The 20,036-nt window shown below is 41.1% G+C and overlaps 2 protein-coding genes across 3 annotated transcripts in view; one reads left to right on the forward strand and one right to left on the reverse strand.

Moving 5' to 3' along the window:
* On the reverse strand, positions 1-10,368 carry Cwc15 (CWC15 spliceosome associated protein). The gene is made up of 7 exons (XM_076926054.1): positions 10,217-10,368; positions 8,899-9,037; positions 8,223-8,335; positions 7,407-7,495; positions 6,161-6,268; positions 2,502-2,620; positions 1-175 (listed from the first exon to the last, which is right to left on the reverse strand). Exons 2-7 carry the CDS (start codon positions 9,027-9,029, stop codon positions 46-48), a joined length of 690 nt encoding a protein of 229 aa, XP_076782169.1. The 5' UTR covers positions 9,030-9,037; positions 10,217-10,368; the 3' UTR covers positions 1-45.
* Positions 10,294-20,036, forward strand: part of Kdm4d (lysine demethylase 4D) — a 26,160-nt gene continuing 16,417 nt past the window's right edge. Inside the window, exon 1 of one of the 2 annotated variants that reach the window (XM_076926052.1) lies at positions 10,294-10,893. The gene's annotated coding sequence lies outside the window, so the exon portion shown is untranslated. The remainder of the gene's footprint in view (positions 10,894-20,036) is intronic. The other variant, XM_076926053.1, reaches the window with a different exon arrangement.

A 20,036-nucleotide genomic window follows, 5' to 3' on the forward strand; every position in this document is an offset into this window, starting at 1 on the left:
TTGATCTCTAACACTTTAGTCTTTAATTATGCACATAAAACTGTACTACTTAATATATTTCTCCATGAACTTTTTGTGAAATTCAGATCGAAGTGTATCGTTTACAAATCGTTTGTCTTTCTTCTGATCATCTATACCCTTTGCACAGTTCTTAAAAACCACATCATCGTCCCACCTACAGAGGAAAAAACGAAAACAAACCCGTTATAGTTCCATCAGGAGACAAAACACAACAGACTGTAAATCATCACAGATGTTCAACAAGCTGTCCCCTGACAGCAAAAGCAGCAGCATGCCTACTGTGCGAGGCTGGCACAGCAGGAGGGCATCCCTACTCAGAGCACACACTTCTCTAGTAGGAGCGAGTCTGAGTTACAAAGAACACACACAGATTGTGCTTAGGTAAAGGTGTGGTATCTTCAGGTTTAAAACCCAGAGGCAGGGCCACTTGTCTTGATCCAGACGACATCATCAGACAGTAAGTGATATGTTCATTGTGACATCATCAGACAGTAAGTGATCTGTTCATTGTGACATCATCAGACAGTAAGTGATCTGTTTATTGTGCTTTGTATGGTTCCATACATTCTTGTTATCAGATATATCCACCAAGACACACATCGTTACGCAAGGAGGAACCATAGGAGTGTAACAATGAAGATTTATAGTCTGGCCCGTGCCTGTTGAAGAGCTCAGAGTAGAGCTCGGTTACATTTCAGAAAACACGAAACACACCCATAGGCAGGTGTTATGTAAAGTATGTAACATCAGAGCCATGGCATCCTATAGACACATAACCCTTACATACAACAAAGACACAAACATGCACTAGACACAGCTTACATAACATGCTGGTATGTGCTGGTGCATGCTTACCAGGAGAAACTACACAAGGGAAATGAGCAAAGCCATGTATACTTATGGAAACAGTGTCAGTAAATTTGTCTTGATGTAGTACACACACTAAAAGCTGAACAGTGCAGTGTGACAGGGATATTTGTTCCTGAATCTACAAATGTTCGTTTAATATTCCACATGTAATTGATAGTTTCTCTTAACTCACTCCCTTGCTCCCAACACCCAAACTGCCTGGCCCCTCTGCAATGCTAAGATACGGTCCTCACTCTGCACTTACAGCACTACCCCTAGACCACCACTCCTTCCTCTCCCAGTACTATCTGAATCTCTCAGATAGCTGTCCTCTTCTCTGGCTGCTTCGTCTCAGCCTATGATTTTAAATTCAAATACTATTTATTATGCATTTACTACACACTTATAACTGGGCACTTTTTCAGGTACTGATACATCTTTTGACTTTTCTCTGCCCATGCTGGCAACTCCCAGATGTATTATTTCCAACTTAGACAAACTGCAGAGACACACAGGCTAGATTTACTTAGAGACGTACAGAGCACTCCAAACCTCCAATGCCTCAGACCTGTTCCCTCTTTCACGTTCAGCATAAGCCTCTCCTCACTCCTGCCTGGCAACTGCTCAGGTCCAGTGCGTAGAGACTGGGCTCTGATAAACTGCTAGCTGTCAGCAAGCAGCTCCTTGCTGTCCTATCGTCTTCAAGAACGTGTTAAGCTTCTAGCTGGCTAGGGCACTACTTTGACTGTGACTGAGCAAAGGAGCCAATGAGTTTAGGAAAAAGCAGCTGGTACTGTGACTAACAAAACCGTGGTTCTGGGTGAGAGAAGAGGCTGGGTGAAGACAGAGCTTTATCATGAAGGGTGGTGAGCAGGCAGGAGAGTGGCAGGGCAGTGCTTCTTCCCTGCTGAGAGCCGCAGGGGAGGTGAGCAGAGATGTGTGCACAGGTGAGGCAGCAGGGCTCTTCAGCCCTCACACACACACTACCTGTGAGGCAGCCTCCTCAGCTCTCTATCGCGCTCCTCCGCACGGGACACGAGAATTCCCTCTCGGCCCTGACTCTAGCTCAGCTTTGGTAACCTGCACCTTCTCTCATATCACGTGCCTACAGCACTAAGTTGACACAAGTTCCTACAGGACCACTCCCTTGAACACCCAGTCTCAACTTTAGTTTCACTGTTTGGTGACCTCTTAGAGGAACAGGAGTCTAAGGAAGCCTCTATCTTTCCACCTTGTGACCTGGATGTATATCTATGAAGATTTACAACTGTATGATCTGTGTATGTCTTAGAATATCAAACATGAATATGGCCATACCAAGTCCCCTAAATCCTTCTAGAATTGAATTGTGCGTGTTGGGCTTGGGGGCCCGACACTCACATGTAAAGTTTTGTAGCTACAGTCAAGGGCACTTGAGCATTCCGGTTCTCTTATTTAGACAATCACTAAGCAGAGACTTGGTTCTCATGAGTATGCATTAAGATGACGTCACCCACCTCCTTCCATCTTCCATTATTCTAAAATCTGATTGGGAAGGTTATCAATAGAAGGCAGGATCCTAGAAACGTTATATAACACGCATAACACTACTCATGGTCCACACACATATATCAACCCATTCCTTTTCGTACCTTCTTTTAACCTTGAAGTTGGCCTGAGGCTGGGATGGGCCAGTGAGATTTAGGAGAGGGTTTCCACTCAGAATGTTTTCCATGCGGATTCTCTCTTCCTCTGCTTTTTGTTCTTGTTCCTGTCAATGACAGAGGAAGACACAAAGTCACTCACCCCAAGTCAACTGTCTTAGCCCAATAGTCTCATTGTCTCATTTCTCTCTCTCTCTCTCTCTCTCTCTCTCTCTCTCTCTCTCTCTCTCTCTCTCTCTCTCTCTCTTTCTTTCTTTCAACAACAGGGTATCCAGCAGCCCAAGCTGGCGTGGGACTAGCATGGCGTGGGTAGCAGAGGATGACCTTGACCTTCTGATCCAACTTCTGAGTGCACAAGCGTGCCCAGTTCTGCAGTGCTAAGGACGGTTGTGGGCCTGGTATATGCGAGAAAAGCATCTACCACTGACTCACTCCTCTTCTGATTCTCAGTAAATGCCAGAAAAATCTCATTTATAAAAATTAAGTACTTTGCCATTTTTATTTTACGTATCTCACCCTTGGCAACACAGTCATTAGTCTCTCTAAACTGTGAGACGCTGAGATGCTAGCAAGGTTATTGTCTCACTTTTTAAGGGGCTACAGACAACATAATTCAATTTTGAATTACTAACCATGTAAGTTTCCATCTCTAGGATGAATTAGTTATTAACTAAGGAGTAATTCCTAAGACAAGACAAACTATCATGTAAAAGACGGTTACATTCTAGTAATATGTACTTCTATTAATTTATATAAAATACCTTTTGTTCTTATGCTTTATTGTTAGTGATCTACTAAACCTTTCCTATATGCTTTCTTCATAGTTACAATACTGTCTGTTTTTTTAAAAAAGTATTTCTGTTTACATTTAGCATGTACGCATGCATATGGGTACCATAGTACAATGGAGGTCAGGGGACAACTTGCAGAAATCCATCCTCTCACCTGTAGGTTCCCTGCTAGGCCATCTTGCCCACTCTCCCTTTGTTTTAAAGACACAAGTTTTCAATACTAGTTCAGTTTGGCCTTCACCTCGTGGTTTTCCTGCCTTAGCCTCTGAGTGTTAGGATTAGAGGTGTGAGCCACCATGCATATCTAGATCACTTTCTTCACTTCTATTTTAACATCAATTTCTTCAGACTCAAATCACCCCATTTCCCTAGAAACCACAAATTTCTAAAATTCTTATTTGTAATTTTTGTAGTTATCTGTTATTTATTTAAGTTATCGATAACTTAAATCAAATATCAATCCCACTTTGCTGTGCTTTGGGGATGACAGAAATCGATGACCTGATAGACCAAGAAGAAAGAGTCTCTCTAGAAGTCACTTTAGGATAAACCTTATTTTCCACATGGGTTCCTGATACTTCATTTTAATATGCAAATATAAACAATGGATTTCACTTTTACCAGGACAAGTAACTGGTAGGTGAAAGTATGTCTGTCATTTGTGGGGAAAACCTTTTAGGTTACTGCAGAGATGCAATATTACAATTAGGATCAGACAGCTTTCTCTCTGTATTACAATTAGGATCAGACAGCTTTCTGAAAAACGATAAGGGGCTGGGAAGGGAGCAGTGAGGTGGCTCAGTAAACAGCGGTGCTTGTCAGTAAGCCACGCAGTCTGAATTCAACCCCGAGTTCAGTTCTCAAACCATGGAAAGAGAACTGACTCTTGAAAGTTGTCCTGTTAGATGCCTCAACTGTCGCAGTTTTCTGGTTGACACTTAGAGAATAGACTGTTGGTATTTCTTTGAATTGAGTAACAGCTTCACTTCTTTTGTCCCTGTCCTCTTTTCTTAGCTGCTTTATGAAGGTATTTACGGTAGCATTTTGGAGCTAATTAGACAGTGTTATAGATTAGCACACTTCCTGTAAGGACCAGACAGTAACCGCTCTTGTATGGCTGCATCTGCTCTACTGCTATTCTGGGGCAGAAGTGGACACAGTACCTATATAAACAGGGTGGCCATGTTCCCAAAAATCTACTTCTCAAGAGTAGGGGCGTGAGTGTGGATTTGACCCACGGGCTATCTGACCACTGGCCCACAAGGCTGGTAACTGAGTGAGGAAAGGTTACCTTTTCTTCCCAGTGCTGTGTATTAAGCCTGCTCCTGTTTTTGTGGCATCTTTGGAGAATGTCTGTTTTTTTACATTTTATTTATTTTTGCTGAATTCAGGGGTAGAAGCATGCATACATGGAGATCAGAGGACAACTTTTTTTTTGTTGTTGTTTTTTGTTTTTCCGAGACAGGGTTTCTCTGTGTAGCCCTGGCTGTCCTGGAACTCACTCTGTAGACCAGGCTGGCCTCGAACTCAGAAATCCACCTGCCTCTGCCTCCCAAGTACTGGGATTAAAGGCATGTGCCACCACCACCCGGCTCAGAGGACAACTTTCAAGTGTCAGTTCTCCTTCCATGGTTTGGGAACTGAACTCGGGGTTGAATTCAGACTGCGTGGCTTACTGACAAGCACCACTGTTTACTGAGCCACCTCACTGCTCCCTTCCCAGCCCCTTATCGTTTTTCAGAGTTGTCTGATCCTAATTGTAATACAGAGTTCCTGACCTAAAGATCTCTGCAGTAACCTAAAAGGTTTTCCCCACAAATGACAGACATACTTTCACCTACCAGTTACTTGTCCTGGTAAAAGTGAAATCCATTGTTTATATTTGCATATTAAAATGAAGTATCAGGAACCCATGTGGAAAATAAGGTTTATCCTAAAGTGACTTCTAGAGAGACTCTTTCTTCTTGATCTATCAGGTCATCGATTTCTGTCATCCCCAAAGCACAGCAAAGTGGGATTGATATTTGTTTAAGTTATCAACAATGGTTATGAGTAACCACATTAAGTGTTGGGAATTGAACCTGGGTCCCCTGAAAGAGCAGCCAGTGCTCTTAGTGACTGAGCCATCTCTCCAGCTCTTACCATGCAGATTATAGTTCATTTCATTGCATATGAGGATTACTGAAGCAGTCTAAACTTTTTCCAATCTCTCTACTTTTACCAAAAGAAATCAATCCTGCACACACAAAGGAGCCCCAGGGATCCTTTAGAACAAAGCCCTCACGTCCTCAGCACTGCTCTACAAACCTGGTACTCTACTGATGTTGTAGGCAGAGACTGAATGGGCAAACAAGTTAGAAATTACTAGAACTAACTAAGTTTTTTTTTTGAGACAGAAATGTCTCAAAGTAAGCAGGAGACAGGAAGAGAATCTTGTGGGTCAGGACTCCTTTGGGGGTCAAATAACCCTTCCACAGGAGCTGCTTATGAGGATTGGAAGACACAGATATGTACATTATGATTCATAACTAGTCAAATTACAGTTATGAAGTAGTAACCAAGTAATTTTAAGGTTGGGGGTCACCATAACATGAGGAACTGTATGAAAGGGTTGCAGCATTAGGAAGGCTGAGAACCACTGCTGTAGACTATCTTTAATTCTGGCATTTAATTAGAAAAATCAAATGTGTTCATTTGCTTTTAAACAAGTTGAACATCATAGTTTATCTGAACTATCTGAAAGAAATTTACTACATAATTAGGGACTGAGAATGCCATTTTCAGAAGACAGATTTCCAGGTGTTCCAACAGTAGACATGGTAAAAGGTGACAGAGCAGCATGAATGCCAACACTACCTTCCTGGCCTGTTCCTCGGCCCTTTCTTTCTTGATCTTTTCTAGCTCTGCAAGAAGAGCCGCAGTATCGTCATCATCACTCTCCTCCTCGAAATCCTCATCCTCCTCCTGGGACAGGTCACCGTGACCCAGGATATCAGAAAACAAAAAACAAAAAAACATTATTTACCTTTCTCATAGTCTTTAGAACAAAATTTTCCTACAGGGAAAAGTACCTAAATGCCAATAACCAATAAAAATATAATAAATAAAACCCAACCAAAAAATTACAAATGCTTACTAAAATGTCATCCCCTGATAAAGTACCTTTCATATTTACACAGTTAAAAAGGATTTTCACATGGCAAAGTAACACTTTACAATAAAATATAGTACTATGTTCAGTGTCTTAACCCTAAAGAGTTAAAAGTAGTTTCATGTAGCTCAAAATGACTAAGTTAGCAAGCAAATGTGCAAAAGGGGATGCTACAATTCCAACAGAAATATTTGGCATGAATAACTGAATTTCACTTACTGTAAGGCTTCTCATTCTAATAACTCTATCAGTCAGCTCTAATTGCTGACATATATATGCAATTAGATACTACTCAAGGAAGGTCACTCATGCCTGCTCAGTTGAAGTTGGAAGTCAGGTGCAGTGGACTACTCAGGACGCTGAGGTAAGAGGCAAGAAGGCTGTGATTAGTAGACCAGTCTGAGCTACGTACAACTAAAAAGGCAGACGTGTCCCAGTGAACGCTCATGCTCTATCTGCTTAGACTACTTGCCTTTCTAATCACTAAGGGACCTGTGAGCACTACGTGTCTGGAAGGGTGTCACACGTAAGGAAAATAAAGGGCAGCACTGGGTAGAACACTCAGTGGTGCTGTTCACAGGGCGCTCATCCTGACAGCGTCCTGTGTAGTTTAAGCAAGTCAGCTTAACCTCCCGTACCACTGACAATACTGTCAGGGGCGGGCACATCCTTTTTCACAGACTGTTTCCACATAGCTCTCCAGATTAAACCTGTCCTAAAAGACTTTGACACAGAAGAATACTTTTTGTTTTAAAAACAATTATAAACTTTAAAGTTGAGGTCAGTGACATATTTCAATAACATAAAGCCAAAATGTATTAAAAAATTTTTTTAGGAAAATATGATATGCTGGGCCCAATGGCAGAGGCTCATAGTTCCAGCACTGAGGGGGCTTAAAACAAGCAAACAAATAAGCAAAACCTAATGCAAACCCAAAACTAAAACACATACGTCTGTGAGAGGGTCATCAGCATCAAGGTTGGCAGCAGGAATCTGGTCTAAGCGGGGCTTCTTTGACACTGAAGAGGAAGTTGTATGTTCTGAAGAAAACAAACATTTAGCATATTGAAATAAGTATAGATTTAAAGAACATTTTAGAAACCTTTGGGCAAAAAGAATCCACACAAGCATAGTGACAGCAGGGATCCACCCTGTGACTGGCAAGTAAGTCTTTTTTTTTTTTTTTTTTTTTTTTTTTTTTGGTTTTTTGAGATAGGGGGACAGGGTTTCTCTGTGTAGCCCTGGCTGTCCTGAAACTCACTCTGTAGACCAGGATGGCCTCGAACTCAGAAATCCTCCTGCCTTTGCCTCCCTAGTGCTGGGATTAAAGGCGTGTGCCACCACTGCAAAAGTAAGTCGTTGATAAATATTCATTGGCTAACATGAAATGAATTGATGAATATGCAGATTACAGCATCTCAGGAGACCTAGCCAATGCTCACATGTACTAGAAACACAACAAGGGTAACTGATGCTTCTCTGAAAACTCTTCAATTACATGGGAGTCCCAGACAGAAGGCCTCGGTTCCAGCTGCTGTAAAATTGAAAGTCTACAGACAGGAACTGGAACAATGGGTTTAAAACACTCCAGGTCACCATTTCTCCTAATGCCAATGCTTGACAAGATGGGATTGGGACGAACGTCATTATCATCTCTAACCATTTACCAAAGAGATATAGCTAACAAAAATGTTAACTATTTCCAATTCACAGGATGCAGTTTCCACCACACAATTCTGAGACAAACATGAGGGACAGTATGGGTACCTCGGGTTGGACGGTCCCTATTTTTTTCCCTTGCAGCAGCTCTCTCTCTCTCTTCCAACTCTCTCCTGAAGTCTCGGTTGCGAACCTCTTCAGGGGCATCCTGTGTAGTTTGTCTTAAGTAGGAAAACAACACAAAACAAGCCAGGTCAGAAAACGTTACCCTCACTGGTCAAGAAAAAGAACCCATATGGCTACAGCAGTTTGAGACAATCCAGAATGTAACTGTCTGTCAAGAACAAAATGGAAGAGGACAAAACAATATTCTAATCTGAGGGTTATTAGCACACTAGTGCTGTTCCGGTATCACTAGAAGAACAAGCGGAAGCACACAATTTCCTACAACAGAATGTCTCCGCCTTTTTAAAACAGTCCATCAACTCCAGGGCTGTTACAGCACCACTTCCACATTCACTACAGCTCCGTCTTCTCTGGGTGATCGTCGTGACGACCAGTGCCTGCTTCATCTCCACACAGCAATTTCAGGTTCATAGGAAGTCATGCTGGAAGAATGTCAGCAACACTTTGCAACTAACTATACCGCACAATTTTATTGTAAACATTTCTGAAATCCTTTTCTTGGAAGATCAGAAACTTGAATACTATAATTTAGACATGATCATAAGTCATATAGGCTTGGTCCCATTCTGTGAACAAAACAAACGGAAGGCCTTCTTACCTGTACTTTATCTTTGTGTGTGAGGGAAGGTCTCTGCTTGAGTACTGCTTGGAGAGCTGGCTCAAATCCCCTTCTCCTTTTCCTCTCCCGCCTCTTGCAGGTTCAAAAGTTGGCCTGGCTGCTGTTGTCATCTTTTATTCTTCGACAAAAGTGAGTTTAAGTTACACTCTCATTTTACAGATCATTCATAATTATCTATCCCTAAATCATTCTCAAAACTCTCCCCAAAATTACACAAGTAGTTTGTTTCAACACAAGTTCCTTTTGTTGTTGTTGTTGTTTTGAGACAGGGTTTCTCTGTATAGCCTTGGCTGTCCTGGAACTCACTCTATAGACCAGGCTGGCCTCGAAATCAGAAATCCGCCTGCCTCTGCCTCCCAAGTGCTGGGATTAAAGGCGTGCGCCACCACCGCCGGGCTTCAACACAAGTTCCTAAAAAGCTGGATTATGAAACTCAGGGTGTTTACTAGATATGCACTGCCAGGCACTCTTTGTTAGTATAAATAATAACTACTATGAAGATCTGAGTTTGTGCTTCTATTTTAGTTGGGTAGCCCTGGGCAAGTCTCCTAGCTTGTTTCTGTCATTTGTGCAATGCTGACATTTCTACAGTATCATGAGATTTCTGACACGTGATGTCAGATCTTGGACAATAGTGCAGTGTGGCTTTTAAAATTATTGACTTTTAAAAATTCTTGTTATTCCACTAGCACTAGGTTCTCTGAGATTTTATTTATTTTTTTATGATAGGGTCTCAAAATGTAGCTCTAGCTGAACTAGGTCCCTCCACAACATTACCCCAGAATCTTGTTGATTCAATTTTCTTCTAAAACAAAATGATGCAACATTTATAAGGCGTTGGTAGGCTGTCACTTAAGCGATGCTCGGAAAATCGGAACTCTACCCAACCGAACATCAAAAACCCATCCTGAACTGGGTATGACGGGGGTACTTCTGTGATTCCAGAGCTTGGGAGGCGAAAGCAAAAGAATCGGGAGTTCGAAGCTAGCCTCGGCTACAAGAGAACCTTTTGCAATTTTTAGCTGTCAAATAAGAATTCCAGCCAACTATAGGGCTACTAAATCTCCGTTAAGCAGCATGCTCAGACAGACCGTGTGCGAAGTGGGAGCTTCTCCCCCATCCCACCCTCCTTTGCTGTTCTCAGTGTCAGAGGCGCCGCGCCTGTGACTGGCCCGGGCTCGGCTGCAGCTCCTGACCGCCATCCGGGCACCGCGGCCCAGACGATCGTCACGGCTCGCGGCGACGACCCGGCTCCCCGGTGCCACTCGCATAAGGACCACAAACCACTGCAACTCACTCTGGAGGGGGGTCCGACGCAGCACCTTCTGACGCTCACTCTCGAACCATTGCGACCCTTAACTCCCAGAAACCTCTGCGCCGGGGGTGCCAGCCCAAGACCGGAAACAAAATGCAGAGCTTCCAGTCTCTACACCTGGGGCTCAGTTATGACCCGGAAGCAAAATCTTCGCACTTCCAACCGCTGTGTAGGAGACGCGAACTCCACACCCGGAAGCAAATCCGGAGAATAGTTGTTTTTTTTTTTTTTTTTTTTTTTTTAACCGTCTCTCAGAGGCTGACGCGGTGACCAATCAGCAGAGACACAGGAAAAATATGGAGTGACGTCGACGAGGGGCGGAGCCAAGGCTGTTTAGGGGGCGGGCGTTTGAAACCGGTGCTTCATAGTCGACCCCAAATATCATCTTGTTCCTTCGAGAACCAATTACTTAATCTCGCTTGCGTCTTCTCCTTTCCCGACCCCCTCCCAGACTCTTTCGCTGCGGTTCTGCGAGGACGGAAGGCGCCGGGAGCCGGTCCGCGTCTCGCAAGCGTGAGATCTGAGGAGAGCTTGCCAACTGACCGACCCAACGGCTCCTGCTCCTCAGTAGACCCCGCAGCCTAGGGACTAGAGTTGTCACTTAAGTGGATATGAAGAAGGCGCAAATAAGTACGGGGGCAGCCACGAGCTTTCCAAAGGTACCATTCCTGCGAAACCACTAGCCTTGAAGGCAGGGGTTATAGTCGCATTGCTTGTTAAGATATATATAGATAATATAGCTATATGCATTAAGTGTTGTAGCGTGAGAGGAGATGCTGTGAGCGTTTACGACAGTGAGAATTTATGGAACAGTGGGCCTAACTGCCAGGAAGAGCACGAGATGGGATTAAGATGGCTTCGCCAACGTTGTCTTGTGCCCCATCACTGAGATCCTGGGGACAGCCAATGCTCAATAAAGCGGATTCTGTTTTTCAGTATATTTCAAGTGGAAGGATCTCTTAAAATTGAACGTTTCAGTTCTTTCCTGCCCTTCCTTTGGAACTTTTAAATGAAGAAAGAGAATTAGAAAAGAACCACCCCCCTCCCAAATGTGCCTCCTCCATAAGTAGAAGGTGAAAAGCCTCATTTTTTTTCCCCCCTTATGGAAGCACCCAGCCTCACACAAAGGACACTGCTATCATCGTAGTGGCTGAAACCCAAAGCTGGAGACCCTCTTCCTTCACTCGTCACATCCTGTTCACTTGCCACTCTTGTCAAGTATTGTGAAAATTACCCTGAAGTTTCTTTCCCTGTCATTCTCACGTTCATTCAGGCCACTGTCATTTTCCTCTTAGACTTGTAATTGCCTTCAGAGGGACTTTCTTATTTTTGCACAGAACAGAGTGATCTTTTCAAATTACCAGATAGTGTTTTTGACACTTAGGATAAAAGAACCACTTGTTTTTACACAGTTGGCCTCCTGCCTGCCTGCCTGCCTTCCTGACTTTAGCACACCACACTCCAGATACACTCAACTGGACATTTCTATTTCTTCCAACAAGATAGGATTCCATTGTTTCTTTTAGTTTTGAGCCAAGGCCTTGTAGTATATGCCAAGCTGGCTACACTGACCCTCCTCCTGCCTCAGACCCTTGAGTGCAGGCATGCATTCTTCTGTTTTTTTAAAGTCTTGTTCTTCACCTTTGTTCCCCAAGACAGCTGTAACTCCTTTTTAGTCATAACTTAGTGCTGCTTCCTCAGTGATGTTTCCCCTGACATCTATACTATGCCCCACTCCTCCCTTGCAAAAGTGTCTTTATAGCACCCAGTTCTGTATTTCCATAATGCTGACCCCTAGTTGGTTTACTCTTTGTTTATATTACTTCATGCACCTTTTTCTTTTTGGTCAGAGACAAAGTATTGAGACCAAGTATGAGGCTCTCTTGGCTCTAACCCCAGTTCTGCCCTCCCTAGCTATATACAGTTGGGCAAATGATTTTTTCTCTCCTGTCCACTATTCCTTGTGCAAAAGTAGAGGTAATTCTTATTGTTACTGTGATTATTACATCACTATTTGTAAAGTGCGTAGAACTATCTCAGCAAGGTACTTGCAGAATCATTAGTGGTTGTTACTATTATTGTCTGCCATTAGAATCTAAATTCCAGTAAAGCAGGAACCTTGCCTCTATTCACTAGTGTCCTATACATGTAGAACACTACCCTGTACATGACAGGTGCTGAGTATGTACTAGTTAAGTGAATGAATGACATGTTATAAATACAGGAATGAAATCTCAGTGGCAAGATGGTGACAGAAAAGGCTTAGTTTTTACATTCCAGCTAACTTTATCAACCCCTCAATAAGTCACCATAGTTCATTTGACTTTTGAATTATTAATAAACGCTTGATGGTTCTATTACAGTTTAGCATAAAAAGTTAGTTCACAAAAGTAAAATCAAAAGTGTTAATAAGAAAGGTAAAACAAAACAAAAAAATTGACTTTTAAGTACCGGTAAATAATAAAAAAATGATACCATAAAGCTTTTGACTTAAACAGTGAAAACACTTAAGACAAAGAACTGAAGTTGGAAAGATGTCTATTAGTTGGGGTTCTCCAGAGGAACAGAGCTGATAGTGTGTTCAGTAGATATACAGTAACAGGGGACTTACTAGATTGGCTTACAGGGTACAGAACAGATGTTGACACTGGAGAGATTGAGAACTCAGAAGCCACATAGTCTACAAGACTACATACATGTCTCTGCAGTTTAAAAACGCCTGGAGGATTCATTCCTTGAGGGCCACTGGTCTTTATTCCACATTGGAAGGCTGAAGAATCTGGATTCTGATATTAACAAAAAATGGTAGCAGCAGGATGGATGAACTGGACAGCAACCTGAGAACAGGGAGAGTGAGCTGGACAGCGGGAAGGCAAGCAGGCAAACCCCAGACTTTTCCCTTGGGCTGACTTTTATCCGGCTGCCACCAGAAGCACTATTCATATTTAGAGTGGATCATCCTGTTTAAAACAATCTGAACAAGAAAATCCTTTACAGGTGGTCCTGTCAGCTTATCTCTTACTTGGTTCCCAGGTCTAGTCAATGTGACAGAATTAGCCGTCTCCTTTCCTAAAAACGTATTTTCTTCTTCAGACCAGACCTTTTCCCTCCCGTCTTTCTGCAGACGATCTTGTGTGTGTGTGTGCTATTGGTGCGTGCGCATGTGGAAGTGAGGAGTCACGTTGAGGTAGGTCTTCCTCGTTGTTTCTTACCTTAGTTTTGGAAACAGTTTCTCATTAAACATCAGACTATTGAATTAGGCTTTTGCCTACCTTTCCATCCCTGGGGTATAACAGATGCTCTCTGTCACACCTAGCTTTTGTTGGGATCAAAACTTGAGTCCTTGTCCTTGTACAACAGTCACTTCGCCAGCAGAACCATCTCCCCAGTCCTGTAAGAGATGATCTTTGAACTTTGGAAAAGAGAATTTCCTCTACAAGGATTTCTTGCTTGGCTTATCTGTCAGGTTGCTTTTGTCCTTAATTTCCCATGTGTCACTAGGGCTGAGGTGACCCTATATGGTTCCTGGTAATGTGGGTCCTATTCCCAAAGCTTAGTGACACATGTCCTGTCTCATACTCTTATAGACCACACCAGCTTTGTATGCACCTTCATTTTAACATAGCAAAAGTAGTGTGTAGCTTGGTAAGATGTTATATGTAATATTTGTGATTGTAAAATTGACTCTATGGAGGGGAAAATTATGAATTCCACCTTCAAAGGTTACAGAAAAACAGTATTCAAAAGGAATAATAATAAAAAAAACCCTTAAAAGTCTCATAATTTCAGAAAGTATAGTACTTGCTGTTTGAGAGGAGAGTTTGATGAAGACAACATTCTATGGCTTTGTGACTTAAATATCACATTGACTTTAAATTTAAACTCGATGTGGTGGTTTATATTTACAATCCCAGTACACTTGAGGCCGAGTCAAAAACTGTGTCTTAAAAAAAAACACAAGCCAGGCTTGAATGGCACATGCCTTTAAACCCAGCACTAGGGATACAGACAGAAGCATCTCTGAATCTGAAGTCAGCCTGGACTACATAATAAATTCCAGGTAAGCCATGGCTACATAGAGATACTCTGTCTCAAAATAATTAAGTTATATGTAGGAAATGTGAACAAAGCCAACAACTAGATGTCAGATTAGAAAACAAGAGTCTTTAACATATGCTCAGTACTGCTCCATTGACTAAAACATATAATGTAAAAAAAAAAAAATAAGTAAATGCAAACAACCCAACAGAAACTGCAGAAAAAGAGAAAATGCAATAGAAAGTAAACATGAGGCTGGAGAAGTGGGTCAGTGGTTAAGAGTGGATGCTTCTCTACAGAATACCCATGTTCAGTTCCCAGCGCCCATGTTTGGCAGCTCACAACTGTCTGTATACACATGGGCATACTCATGCATAGATGCACACAAAACAGAGGCACTTTGATCCCTGAGTCCGAGGCCAGCCTGCTCTACAGAGTGAGTTCCAGGACAGCCAGGGCTACACAAAGAAACCCTGTCTTGGAAAAAAAATAAACAAACAAACCACCACCACCAATTCTCTCTCTCTCTCTCTCTCTCTCTCTCTCTCTCTCTCTCTATATATATATATATATATATATATATATATATATATATATATATTATATGTATCTATAAAAATATGTGTATATATAAAATGTGTATATATAAAATAAAATCTTAAAAACATGGTTCAACTTTTCAGTGATCACATTACAGTAATGTGTTCCCATCAATTTATGAAAAAACAAACATTTGAATGGGATTGATTAAAAGGGCACCCATTCAGCCAATGAAGTTGCAGTGGCACCGCATTATACTCCCAGGAGAAGGCAAACCGTTCATTCAGTGGGCTGCAGAGTTTTCCAGGTCTTAGTCTGTTTGCCTCTGAGGCTCAACCCTTATGCCTTTACAGCATACCTACCTTGTTGCTGTGCACAGCTATTTCTGCTCTAGAGCTTTTGCTCATGACCAGGAAAGGTCTTCCTCCTTGCTCACAATGCCAGCCAGCTGTGACAGCCCTAGTTAAAGATGCAGCTGTTCCTCCCTCTGGCCTCTAGCACCCTGTACTGTTGTCTCTGGCATTCTGCATGTGTGTTGTTCTGTTAAAATTACTGTTTCTCCACCTCTATGCAGAACATGTACAATAATATAAGTTGCATGGGGGCATGCTTCATGCTAGAGGCCAAACATTTAAAACAGTGATTAGCACTAACATTTGCCTAGTGAAACTTTTCCAAATAACTGAGTGAACAGATGAATGAATGAACTTTAACAGGAAGAGATCCTGTCCTGCTGTAGAAGTTTTATATGTCTTTTATGGTGTATGTGAGGTATCAGGGAGCAGTCTTCTTCTGCACACATCCACAGTTTGAGAGAGAAAAAGGCAACTTATCTTCTACTTACCCGAGTCAGGATTTTAGAAGAAAACATGTAAGACCCAGAGAAAGGCATTCCTTTCAGAAGATAATCTTTTAAGTGAAAACTCATGTGATGGCCTGGCTTCTCTAGGTAAACTATCAAAATTTTAATTAGATCAGCCTACCCCAATCCAATTATAACTGTAATCAAATCTCCCTCCATTTCTACCAATTGAATTGTTTCCCCCTCCTTCTACTAAAATCTACCATCTATGAACCTGATAGCTTAAAAAAGGTGAATATTTTTCTAATGCATACATGCACGTGACCACATGCTTCTGTGTGAGCTGAGGATTAGAGTTCAGGTCCTTAGGTTTGTCCATCAGGCAATCTTAGTGAATCATCTCCCCAGGCCCTGAAAAATATCCTAAATGCCCATGAATTAGTTAGCAAATAAAACTCAGGCTTGTCAACCTTGAACTCTCTATATTTAAATGTTATATAAAGGAATCTCTTTTTTTGTCCTCCCACTTAATGTGTGTCCTGTGTAGCTGTGTGGAATTCAACTGTAAAAATGGACTCCACAGGGGATGGGGATTTAGCTCAGTGGTAGAGCGCTTGCCTAGCAAGACAAAGCCCTGGGTTCGATCCTCAGCTCTGAAAAAAAAAAAAAAAAGACAAAAAAATGGACTCTATAAATCTAACAGTTATGTTTCTGTTACAGTGACATTTACAAATAAAGCTACCACAGATACTCTTAGGCATGCAGAGGAGTGTGCACATGCATTTCATATGACCCACATCAGTGGAGGGGAGGAGCTCCTCCCATGGTATGGCACCATGCCTGGTACTGTCCAGCACCTCACTCTCACCTGGCCTGCTGTAGAGTGACTTGTCATTAATGTCTTGACTGCGTTTCCTTGATGTCTAATTCATGTAATCGTCTACTTGGAGTGTGTGTGTGTGTGTGTGTGTGTGTGTGTGTGTGTGTGTGTGTGTGTATGTATGTATGTATGTATGTGTGTGTGTGCCACTTTCTTATTGAATTGTCTTTTCCTTACAGCTTTCTGAGTTCTTGGTGCTTTAGGTAGTAATTCCTCTTGCTTACTCATGCTGCACATCACTTTCTACTTCTTAGCTTCTTCTCATTTGGAAATATTTGATTGTGATATATGGAAATATCAAACCTTCCATTTGGGGGTTCAATTTATGAGTCCTTTTTCTTAAGTACATGCTATTTTTTACTTGAGAATGTTCTTACTTTGAAATCATACTCATATTCTCTGTTAATACCTTCTAAAGACTTCTCAGGCCACCAAGCACTCATTTTATCTATGATGTGATGGCGGTGTCTTCACATCTAGTTAAACAATTCTTATTACCTCTTCCTCTCTTCCAAGATCTCTTTGCCTTCATATATTCAGGCGCTATCTATACACTTGGAATTTTAACTGAAATAACATTACGTTTGCAAATTTCAGAACTGGTGTTTTTATAGTAGTGAGTCTTTACATTTAGGAATGAAATTTAATTTTTTTCTTTTATTTTAAATTAATTAATCATTCCATTTGTTTACATCTCAAATGATATCCCCCTTCCCAGTTACCCCTTCACAACTCCCTCATTCCATCTGCTTGCTCCCCTCACCCCCTCTGCTCCAACATTCCCCTACCTTGGGGCATCAAACCTCCACAGGACCAAGGGCCTCCCCTCCCATTGATGTCAGACAAGGCCATTCTCTGCTACATATGTATCTGGAGCCATGGATCCCTCCCTGTACATTCCTTGGTTGGTGGTCTAGTCCCTGGGAGCACTGGGTCATCCTATGGGGTTGCAGTCCCCTTCTGTTCCTCCAGTTCTTCGGCCAGCTCTGCCACCGGGGTCCCCCTGCTCAGTTTGATGGTTGGCTCCAAGCATTCACATCTGCATTGGCCCATTGCTGGCAGAACCTCCCAAGGAACAGCCACGCCAGGTTCCTGTCAGCAAGCACCTCTTGGCAATAGCAACAGTACTGTGTTTGGTGTCAGCAGACAGGATAGATCCCCAGGTGGGGCAGTCCCTGGATGGCCCTGCTTTCAGACTCTGCTCCATTTTTTTTTTGTCTCTGTCTTTCCCCTTTTCATTTGTTTAGATCATCTTTGTTTTCTAAAGCATGTCAGTATACTACTTCTCTGAATATATTTACGTTACTTCGTCAAAAAAATGTCATAAGCTTTCATTAACAGTTAATGCTATTGTCAATGGTATTATTCTTAAACTTGGATCATTTGTAACTGATGTACACAAGTATCATTGATTTATATATGTATATATATTTCAAATTCAGAGACTTCACCAAACTCTTCTGTTAATTCAAGTGGTTTACTCTGAATATTTTTATATACATATCATCTGTCAATAATGTTAATGTGTTTCTTTGTTTTCAGTCTTTTTTTCCCTCTGCCTTTCCTTTTTTTTTTGCCGCCTTGTGTTGGTTAGAACTTCCGGGCAGTGTTGAATAAAGATCTGACCCCAGGCGTCCTTGTTTTTTTCTTGATCTGCAAGATAAAACTTTTTAATTTATTACTGTTGAGTATAATGATATATTTTAAAGTATTTTCTTACTATTTTAGGTTGTTGAAAAACTACTTAAAAAGTCATTTATTTGATAGAAGGCTTTATTATGACATTATCATCTATGCATACAATGTATTTTGGCCATGTTCACACCTTTTCCCTTCCTACTGATTACACGTCCTCTTCCCAACTAATCCCTTTTCTACTTTAACATCTACTCATTGTTTTATTTTGTGACCCAGTGAGTTTCATTAGGGTTGCTTACAGAAGCATGGGCATCTTACCAGTGGTTACACTGCTGAAGAGCGTGTCTTCCTTCCCCTGGAAATCATTAATTACCTATAGATCTTCAGAGAGGGATGGGGCTGTGTGAGTCCCTCTCTCTTCTCTGGCAGGATGCTGACAAATCCAATCTTGTGTAGGTCCATCACAGGTAATCACAGCTTTTAAGTTCAAGAGTGTAAGCCATGTCATGCCTGAAGATTATTCCTGCCATTCTTTCTGCCCTTTCCACCATGTTTTCTGAGCCTGCAATGGGTGACACAGGTGTCCCATCTAGGGCTGAGCATCCAACAGCCATTTACTCTCAGTTCTGGACTAGTTATGAGTCCCTGCAGTTACTACTGCTTACTTCAAAGAGAAGCTTCTCAGACCAAAGCATGAACAGCACTAGTGTGTCAGTGCAAACATTTTAAAAATGACCAAGTACCTCTGCACTGAGATCCCCTTTAATCTGTCAGTATATACTATATACCCCGTCGTTTTTTGCTGGAGTAAACCATCAGGGCCCTGAGTCTTAGAGTCAGTGTGCTCATACTTAATTTAGAGTTTTCATGTCAGTGTTCAAAAAAAGATATTAATGGTTCCTTTTCCCTGGTCCTTAGGATTTGTGGCATAATCCAAACTAGGAAGCATACCTTCTGTTCTCTCAGAATCTTTGCCAACATTAGAATTACATCTTTTTTTTTTTTTTTTTAAATGGTTGGTAAAACTCCCTGGTACAGCCATCTTGAGTTTGGAATTTTGTTTCTAAGAGTTTGGCTCCTACTTCAGTTTCTTTGATGGTTATGAATGTAGTCAATCTTCTCATTTCTTGTGTCTGTTATGTTTTTCTAGAAATCTATTCTCTTAATTTCAAATGTATATTAGTAAAAATATCCATACCCTTTCTATTTTTCTTCCTGTTTTTTTTTTTTTTATTTTTGTTTTCAGTTATTTTGTGTCAACAGCCTTTACAGAAATGACCTCTGTCACCAGAGCTGGGTATTCATGGCTTGTACTTTTATTCTTAATCATCTTAATTGAAGGTTTTTCAAGTTTATTAAAATAATCAAAAGTTTGGGTTTCTCTGTACTCTATTTTATGTAGTTTTATATTTCATCGATTTCTGATCTTATTTTTTTAGTTTTTTTTTAAAATAGTTTTAGATTGATACCTATTTAATTCATATAATTTCCTAGCCTCCTGCCTTAACTATTTCTGTAATTAAGGTTTTCAACTTTTCTTTAATATTATTTACCAGCATACCACAGATTTGGAAAGTAGTAGTTTTATTCTCATTTATATAGAATGAATTTCCTCATTTAACTTTTTAGTTCATTCTTATTAAAGGTTTATTTAAAAATATATTTTCAGTTTACAAATTTGGAGGTTTCTAGTTTTTTGTCATTAATTTCTGATTTTACTTCATTGTTTTATAGTAGTAGAACATATTCTGGATATTTTTAATCTTTGACACTTATAAAAACTTACAGCCATACTTTATGGTCAATTTTCTGAAGTATTTATAATACTTGAAAAAATGTATTTTGCAGTTTGGGAAAATACAATTCTGTGTTTTTGTTGCTTTTTAACTCAATGTATCAATAAG

The sequence above is a fragment of the Arvicanthis niloticus genome, chromosome 27, assembly GCF_011762505.2.
Source record: "Arvicanthis niloticus isolate mArvNil1 chromosome 27, mArvNil1.pat.X, whole genome shotgun sequence".
NCBI lineage: Eukaryota > Metazoa > Chordata > Mammalia > Rodentia > Muridae > Arvicanthis > Arvicanthis niloticus.